This window comes from Phyllostomus discolor, chromosome X (genome assembly GCF_004126475.2).
Source record: "Phyllostomus discolor isolate MPI-MPIP mPhyDis1 chromosome X, mPhyDis1.pri.v3, whole genome shotgun sequence".
Classification (NCBI taxonomy): domain Eukaryota; kingdom Metazoa; phylum Chordata; class Mammalia; order Chiroptera; family Phyllostomidae; genus Phyllostomus; species Phyllostomus discolor.
Genome location: NC_050198.1, coordinates 38,148,821 through 38,158,328, shown reverse-complemented (window position 1 = coordinate 38,158,328; position 9,508 = coordinate 38,148,821). Strand labels below are relative to the sequence as shown.

The 9,508-nt window shown below is 39.7% G+C and overlaps 1 protein-coding gene across 1 annotated transcript in view; it reads right to left on the bottom strand.

Moving 5' to 3' along the window:
• Positions 1 to 1,743: 1,743 nt before the first annotated feature.
• The window catches only part of GAB3 (GRB2 associated binding protein 3), a 101,294-nt gene continuing 93,529 nt past the window's right edge, over positions 1,744 to 9,508 (bottom strand). The window contains exon 11 of the mRNA XM_036016309.1: positions 1,744 to 2,318. Coding sequence (XP_035872202.1) covers positions 2,312 to 2,318 — 7 coding nt within the window. The 3' untranslated portion in view covers positions 1,744 to 2,311. The remainder of the gene's footprint in view (positions 2,319 to 9,508) is intronic.

The window sequence follows — 9,508 nt, the reverse complement described above, 5'->3', positions numbered from 1 at the left end:
GCAGAGGATGTGGAGAAGAGAACCCTCATTCACTGCTGGTGGGAATGTAAACTGGTACAGCCACTATGGAAAACAATAGAGAGGTTCCTCAGAAACTTAATAGATAGAACTTCTGTAGGGCCCAGCAATCCCTTCTCTGGGTATCTACCTGAACAATTTGAAACCATTTATTCACAAAGATTTATGTACCCTCATGTGCACTGCAGCATTTTTCACAATAGTCATGGAAACAACCTAAGTGTCCCTCGATGGATGATTGGATAAAGATGTGGTACTTTTACACAATGGAATACTACTCAGCCCTATGAAAGAATGATACGCTGCCATTTGTGATGACATGGATGGATCTTGAGAATATCATGCTAAGCATAATAAGATGGAAAGGGCAAGAACCATATGATTTCACTTATATTTGGAGTATGAAACAGAAAGCAACAAGTGAATAAACATACTCTTCGATGCAGACAACAGTATGGTGCTTGCTGGAGGGGAAGGGTGGTAGGAAGAGGACAAAAAAGGTAAAGGGGGTCAAATGTGTGGTGGTGGAAGGAAATGAGGCTTTGGGTGGTAAGCACATACTGCAATATACAGGTGACATAGTCTAGAATTGTACATATGAATCATATATTGTTAACCAATGTCACCCCAATAAATTTAATTTTTTTAATAAAATGATTTCATTCATATATGGGATATAAAACTGAAAGCAACAAATGAGCAGACAAGAAAAACAAACAAACAGTAACTCATAGACAGAGACAACAATATGGTGGTTAGCAGAGGGAAGGGTTTGGGGGACATGGTAAAGGATGAAAGGGGGCAAATATATGGTAACAGAAGATGATTTGACTTTGGGTGGTGGGCACACAATGCAATATGCAGATCATGTGTCAGAAATGTACACCTGAAACCTATATAATCTTTTTGGCCAATGTCACCTCAATAAATTTAATAAAGAAAAAAGAATTTTAAATGTCATTTATTGAATGTTACCTTTATTATTAAGTTTCTTCTTTATCATATATAAGGGATCTGTGACAATGTGAACAAATCAGTTTCTGGTGACAAGCCCAAGAGTCAGAAATGTTTCCCCCTACCCGGACTGGTGTGGCTGTGTGTTGAGCACTGGCCTGAGAACTTAAAGGTCACCACTCCGATTCCTGGTCAGGGAACATGCCTGGGTTATGGACCAGGTCCCGGGTAGGAGACGTGCAAGAGGTAACCAATCAATGTTTCTTTTGCACAAGGACATTTCTCTCCCTCTCTTTCTCCCTCCCTTACCCTCTCTTAAAAAAAAAAAAAAAGAAATGTTTCCCCCTTTGCAATACACTTGGAATCCTGGCTGATATGGCTCAGTTGGTTGGAGCGCTGTCCCATAATCAAAAGCTTGCAGGTTCAATCCCCATTCCTGGTATGTGCGGGAGGTACCATATTGATGCTTCTCTCTTGCATCAATGTTTCTCTCTCTCCCTTCTTCTCTCTCTAAAGACAATGAAAAATGTCCTTGGGTGAGGGGGCAAAAAAAGGTATACAGGCCTGGTCTGGTCATCTTGGGAAAGCTGTCTTCTTCAGCTCTCATCTGCTTCAATTCCTGGAGATCTTTATTTTCAGGTCTGCATGTCCACTCAGGGTTTGGTGATTTCTTTCTCTCACTTTTTAAAATCCTCACCCTAGGACATTTTTTCATTGCTTTTAGAAAGAAAGGAAAAGAGAAAGGAAGGGAGAGAGAGAAGCATCAATCAACTGAATCCCACACATACCCAGACAGGGATGTGGGGGCAGTCAAACAATCTAGGTATGTGCCCTGACCAGGAATCAAACCCGCAGTCTTTTGGTTATAGGACAATGCTCTAACCTGGCTACACTAGCCAAGGCTGGTGTTTTCTTTAGATGTGACATGTGAATCTGTCTGTTCCATGGAAGTTAGCAGCACAAGGGTTGGTTAACAAGATCTGACGGGGGCCTTTCCAGCGAGGTTGAAGAGTGTTTATGGAGATATTGTCTCCAATAAAAACAGAGTGCCCAGGTTGCAAACGATGGTGTTTGAGGTCTTCATGTGCAAAAAGATTGTTCTGCTAAAGTATGATTATTTCCAACAGAAGCTTTTACAATACTGAGGTATATCTTTTTATCAGCTGTGGATCAAAAGAGGCAGGAGCTAGGAATATTGGGCATTCTGTGACTATCTCAAAGGCTGAGAGTTTACAAGTTTCAAAGGTGGTGGTTGTTCTGAGATTTAGAAGGACCAATGACGATGCTTTTGGCCAAGGAATCTGGAGGATCTCTGCAACGTTTACCGATTGGCTCTTTTTCAAAAACTGCAAGAGAGAAAGGAAGGGGGGTAGGGAGAGATAGAGAAAGAGAGAGATTGATTTGTTATTCCACTTAATTATGCATTTGTTGATTCTTGTATGTGCCCTGACCAGAGATTGAACCCACAAACTTGGCGTATCAGGACAAAATTCTAACCAACTGAGCTGCCTGCCCAGCCAGGGCCACCAATTGGGTCCTAATGGTAGTGTTAGTCTATTGAACTATGCCCAAGGATTGAGGATAGGAGGCACGATGAATGTGCTGTAGAACTAGACAAGTGGCATAGACCTATTGATGTGCTTGACCATGGAAGTGGGTTCCCTGGTCACTATGAAGTTCAAGGTGGGGTTCCCCATGTTGGAATATTTTCTAACATAATATTAAGCCAAAGAAGAGGCAGTACTCTATCTACAAGGGAGAACTTCAGTCCACTGAGAAAACATACAAACCACGACTGAAACACATTTATATCCATGAGACAAAGGAAGCTGAATAAAATCTATTTGCCAAACCCCTAGTGATTCTTTGGGCAACTTAAATTGTCCTAGAGAAATACAGATTTCCAAGGATTATATTTTGGGCAGGTGGGGCAAGCAAAGTTGGTACTTCTTGTAGTCTCATTGATATTTACCCACCAATATAAGTTCATGAACATTATCATTTTATCCATAGACCAATAGTTTAATGCAAGTATGGTAGTTAGTAATGAACATTTTAGGACTTCTGCTAGGACTGGGTTTTTATTTGGCCCAAACCAGAGTTCTCTCTTTTTATCTAAATACCAGTTATTAGATTCCCAATATAGTTTTACCTTCCCTGGGATCAATTGTTGGGTATCTCTAGTCAATTTTTGTAAACTATCCTTTGGGGAAACATCCTTTTTGACCATGACAAAGGTTTGGCTATTGGTTCCTTTGACAGCAGAGTTCTTGGCAGAAATATATCAGCAAGGTGGTTTCCTTTAGCCTTCAGAGAGTGGTTAGGAATGCCCAGGGTTCTTAATAATAGCCAAAGGGGCCACTAAAAATATGGCATTTAATAAAATTTGGACATAACTATTTTTAATGTTAACCTCATTAGAGGTAAGAAACACTGCTGTTTCCATACCATTCCAAAGTCAAGAGCTACTCCAAATGCATAGCAACTGTCAGTATAAATATTTGCAGTTTTATCTTTAGCTAGAGCACAAGTCCAAATAAGACTATTATTCAGCTTATTGGGCAGAGGTAAAAAAATGCTTCCTAAATAACTTCAAAAGAAGTTTTAATAGCATGCCCAGCATATTTACTATTCCCATCCTTTAAATAAGAGCTATCAGTAAACCATGAAAAATCTATCTGCATTGGTTAGTTTCCTGTAAGATATCATGGGAAGCCAAAAGGTGATCTGTCAGCTTTAAGTAGTTGTCAGGGGTTTTGTTAATTGAGGAAGGAAGGTTACTACAGTAGGAATGAGGTATATGAGGAGCAGTTATTAAAAGAATTTCATAGGTGAGACTAGCCAAAAGGTGCTGGGTGTGATGGGAATTCATGAGGGCTTCTACTGCATGGGATAGATGGTTAGAGGGGGTCACATGACTTCTTTGGTAGCCTTAACCAAAATGGCATTAGCAAGAATGGCTCTGAGATGGGGAGATGGGGAAGAATGCCACAGGATCTCTAGCTGTTGGCTGTAATACCCTGTGGGTTGATGACGGTCTGCCTATGTTTTGAGGTGAGCACTCCACAGGCATTCCTTTCCTTCTCATAAACAAAAAGGTAAAAGGGGAGTTGACAATGAAGATATCCAAGGGCAGGGGACTAAGTTTTCTTAAGGATTAAAGGTTGTCATCTTGATCTTTCCAAATAATGGGGTCAGGGTTGTTGTTTTTTAGTGAAGCATATAGGATTTGGACAATTAAGAGAGAAGTTTGGAATCCAATTTCAACAATAACCAGGTAGACCGAGAAAACTTCTTAATTGTCACTTAGTTTTAGCTTAGGGTAAATTCATGATGCCATGAAACCCACCTGGATCTAAATATAACCATTACTCAGAGATCATATATTTTAAACATCCAACTTGAGTTCGATGCAATGTTAACAATGCAGAATAAATGCACTTAAAATTTTGAGTTGTGCTTGTAGTGGTTCCTTTGTGAACAGCATAAAAACTTGAGGAAATGCTTTCCCCATATTCCAACACTATTTAACTTAGAAAAGAAGTTATTTCTATAAGTGATGAATCTGTATCTGCACTGTTTTGTTTATGCCTTAAACATTAACATGAATGAGAACAAACAACATTCATGTCAGGAACATACACATTCATCACGTGTAAGCACAGATTGACTACAGATACAAGAGCCACCAGTGAGTCATAATCTTTTGCTGTTGGAATCTTGCCTCGATGTGGATGACTGCTGACAGATCAGGACGGTGGTTGCAGGTTTAAGTGGCTGTGGCAATTTCTTAAAATGAGACAACAGTGAATTTTGTTGCATCAATCAACTCTTCTATTCACAAATGACTTCTCTGTAGCATGTGATGCTGTTTGATAACATTTTATACACAGAATTCATTTAAAAGTGGAGTCAATCCTCTCAAACCCTGCTGCTGCTTTGTCAACTAAGTTCACTTAATATTCTAAATTTTTTTATGTTATTTCAATAATCTTCACAACATATTCACCAGGAGTAGAAGCCATTTCAAGAAACCACTTCCTTTGCTCATTCATAAGAAGCAACTCCTCATTTGTTCAAGTTTTATGAAACTGTAGCAACTCAGTCACGTCTTCAGGTTACATGTATACTTCTAGCTCTCTTGCTATTTCCACATTTGCAGTTAATTCATCTACTGAAGTCTTGTACCCCCTCAGAGTCATTTATGAGGGTTGAAATTAACTTTTCCCAAACTCCTATTAACACTGATATTTTTGATATTTAGACCTCTTCCCATGAACCACAAATATTTTCTTAAAACATTCACAATGTGTTTAAAGATTTTATTTATTTATTTATTTATTTTAGAGAGAGGAAGGGAGGGCAAAAGAGAGGGAGAGAAACAATGTGTGGTTGTCTCTCACGCACCCCCAATCAGGGACCTGGCCTGCAACCCAGGCATGTGCCCTGATTGGAAATTGAACTGCAGACCCTGTGGTTCACAGGCCAGTACTCAATCCATTGAACCACACCAGCGAGGGTACATAAGTTCCTAATGGCATCTAGAATCCTTTTCATTTCCTTTTCTAATATCACTATCTGTGGTAGCTATAGCCTTATGAAATGTAGTTCATAAATAAGACATGGAAGTCAAAATTACTCTGATCCATTGGGTGCAGAAATGGATTAAATGTTGTGTTCACAGGGATTAAGATAATTTTTATGAACATCGCTGTCAGAATTCTTGAGTGATGAGGTATACTATCAATCAGCAGTAATATTTTAATAGGACTCCTTTTTTTCTGAGCAGCAATTCTCAACAGTGGGCTTAAAATGTTCAGTAAATCATGTTGCAAACAGACATGCTGTCACCCAGGCTTTGTTTTTCCATTTATGAATCATAAATGCTAGGATTAGCATAATTATTAAGGGCCCTAAGATTTTCAGAACTATAAATGACCACTGGCTTAAACTTTAAGCCACTAGTTGCATTAGCCCCTAATTAGAGAGTCAGCCTGTCCTTTGAAGTTTTGAAGCTACACATGACTCTCTAGCTATGAAAGTCCCAGATGGAATCTTCCAATATAAGGAAGACCATTTCATCGACATTAACAATGTTCTTTAGTGTACCCATCCTCATTCATTTTTCTTAGTTACATCTTTTTGATAATTTGTTGCAACTTCCAAATCAGCCCTTACTGTTTCACTTTGCATTTTATGTTACAGAGATGGATTCTTTCTTTACACCTCACAAACCAACCTCTGTTAGTTTCAAACTTTTCTTCTGCAGTTCCCTCACAACTCTCAGCCTTCCTTCATAGAACTGAAGAGTTAGGGTTTTTCTACAGATTAGACTTTCACCTAAGGGAATGCTGTGGCTCACTGGATCTTCTATCCAGACCTCTAAAACTTTCTCCCTATCAGCAGTAAGGCTGTTTTTCTTTTCTTATCATTTTTGTTCACTGCAGTAGCACTTTTCATTTCCCTCAAAAACTTTTCTTAATATTCACAACTTTGCTAACTTTGGTGCAATAGGCCTAGCTTTCACCCTATCTTGAGTTTTGATCCTTCTACCCCACTAAGCTTAATCATTTCTAGTTTTGATTTAAAGTCAGAGATGTACTACTTTCCCATTCACTTGAACACTTAGAGGTCATTGTGGGGTTTATTGGCCCAATTTCAATATTGTTGTGTCTCAGGGAATGGGGATGCCTGAGAAGGAGAGTGAAGGGGTAATGGCCAGTTAGTGGAGCACTCAGAACACACCAACATTTATCAATTAAATTTGCTGTCTTATGTGGAAACGGTTTGTGGTACCTCCAAAACAATTACAACATAAGTACCAAAGATCGCTGATCACAGATTATCATAAATATAATAATGAATACACTGGAAATATTTTGAGACATGAAGTGAGCAAATGCTGTTGGAAAAATGATGCTGAGTTGCTTGATGCACGGTTGTTACAAACCTTCATTTTGTAAAAAACACAGTATCTCCTAAGTGCAGTAAAGTGAAGCACAATAAAATGAACTGTGTCTGTACCTTAGCATCATCTGTACCACCCATCCCAAGTGGGCTCTGAGCTTCTCTAAAGGCTTTTCCACTTTCCAAGGGAGGCCTAGAATATTCTGGAAAACTGGGTTTCCAGGCCCTGACCCCCATAAGACTTTTCCACCAACAGTCTTTCCAACCTGTTTGTGGTGATTGACTCCATTTGTCCAGTTGCTTAGGTGAAAAATAAGGGAATTACCCCTGGCTGGAGTAGATCAGTGGATTGAGCTTGGGCTGCGAACCAAAGCATCACAGGTTCGACTCCCAGTCAGGGCACATGCCTGGGTTGCAGGCCACCGCCCCCAGCAACCGCACATTGACGTTTCTCTCTTTCTCCCTCCCTTCCCTCTCTAAAAATAAATAAATAAAATATTTAAAAAAAAGAAAAATAAGGGAATTATTCTTGATTCTTCTCTTCCGCTACTGACATATACCCAATCCCTCAGCAGATTCTGTCATTCTATTCGAACTATCTAGAATCTAACATCTCACCACTTTTACTGCTGCCACCCGGTCTGAGCTACTATTTTCTCTTGCTTCTCTGAGTGCAGTAATTTGCTGCCTCATCTCCTTGATTCTAATCTGAACCCTCTTATAGTCTATTCTTAAAAGAGAAGTTATGGTAATTCTTCCTTTCAAAATTTAAGTCACATCATGTGTATCCCCTGCTCAATTCCTTACACTAGCTTCATTCTCACTCAAAACATAAGACAAAGGTCCTTACAATGGCCAACAAGGCCCCACATTATAATCTAGAAATCTCCTATTACCTCTCTACCTCCTCTGCTATGGTTTATTGTTCACTTCGTGCCATGTACATTGGCCTCTTAGCTGTGCCCTCAAGATTCCAGGTTTTCTGCTGAATTAGGGCTTTTTCAGTCTGTTCTCATTTCCATGTTCTCTCAAATATAGCTCACGGCCAGTTCCAGCATCTTCCAAGTCTGCTCAGATCTCATGTTCTTACTCTACTTACTCATGAAGTTGAACTCTCACAAACAAATGCACAACCAATTCCCCTCATACTGCCTTTTATTTTCTCTACAGTATCACTACCTTTTAAAATACAGTATAATTTACATTTTTAAAAATTTATTTTTATTTTATTTTTTAAAGATTTTTAAAATTTATTTATGGGGGGGAAGGGAAGGAGGAAGAGAGGGAGAGAAATACATTATGTGTGGTTGCCTCTCATGCACCCCCTACTGGGGACCTGGTCCGCAACCCACGCATGTGCCCTGACAGGCAATCCAACTGATGACACTTCGGTTCACAGCCCACGCTCAATTCACTTAGCTATATAAGCCAGGGCTTATTTTATTTTTTAAATTCCTTGCCTTACCTATCTTTGGTTGGTGGTATCGTAACTGTTGTTACATAAGAAACTGTCCCCAAATTTAGTGACTTAACAATAATCATTTACTTTGCACACATATCTCTAATTTGGGCAGTCACAAGGGCCAACTTTCAGGCCCACCTACACTGTTTCCAATGTGGGTTTTCCTTATGAATGGCATGTCTTGACCCATGCTCCAGATTTTCCTAATTTCTCTCAAACAAGCAGCATCTGGCTTCAGCTAATGCCATACTTCTTGCTAAAATGCCCCGGGCCCAACACTAGCAGAACCTTGCCTTGGTTCACAGCTTGGCCTTGCCTGAGTACCTCCAAGCCGAGCACAAGTAGCAGCTACCTGCAGATTGCTTTGTACCTTATGCTGTATAACCCCAGAAAGAACACAGGCAGGGGTTGACCTTGGATTTACCAAGAGCAATCAAGGATCAACTACAAGAGTAGGGTATACAAAGCCCACATGGTGGGCACACCTCGAGTACACAGCTTAGGTGATAGCGGAGGCTGTGCCACTGGACCTGACAGAACACCTACTACATTAGACCACTCTACCAACCGGGGAGAGGTAGCACTTCTAATACATAGAAACAAACACAGGGAGGCTGCCAAAATGAGACAAATAAACAGAGCCCAAATGAAGGAATGGAACAAAACTCCAGAAAAAAGAACTAAACAAAATGGAGACGAGCAAACTACCAGATGCAGAGCTCAAAATATTGGTTATAAGGATGTTCAGTGAACTTGGTGAGAAAAGTGGCATGTAATCCATAAAGAATGAGTCAGAAATGAAGGATACACTAATTAATAATAATTTATAGGGAATCAAGAGTACAGTGGATGAAGCTGAGAATCAAAACAGTGATCTGAAATATAAGGAAGCAAAAAACACCCAATCACAACAGCAAGAAGAAAAAGAATCCATTAAAAAAAAGAGTATAGTGCAAGGATCCTCTGGGATACTTCAAGAGTACCAACATTCACATCATGGGGGTGCAGGAAGGAAAAGAGAGAGCAAGATGTTGTAAATCTATTTGAAAGAATAATAACAGAATATTTCTCTAACTTGGTACAGGAAATAGACATACAAGTCCTGGAAGCACAGAGAGCCCCAAACAAGGGGTCCCAAACCACAATGAATGCAAACATGTACACTCT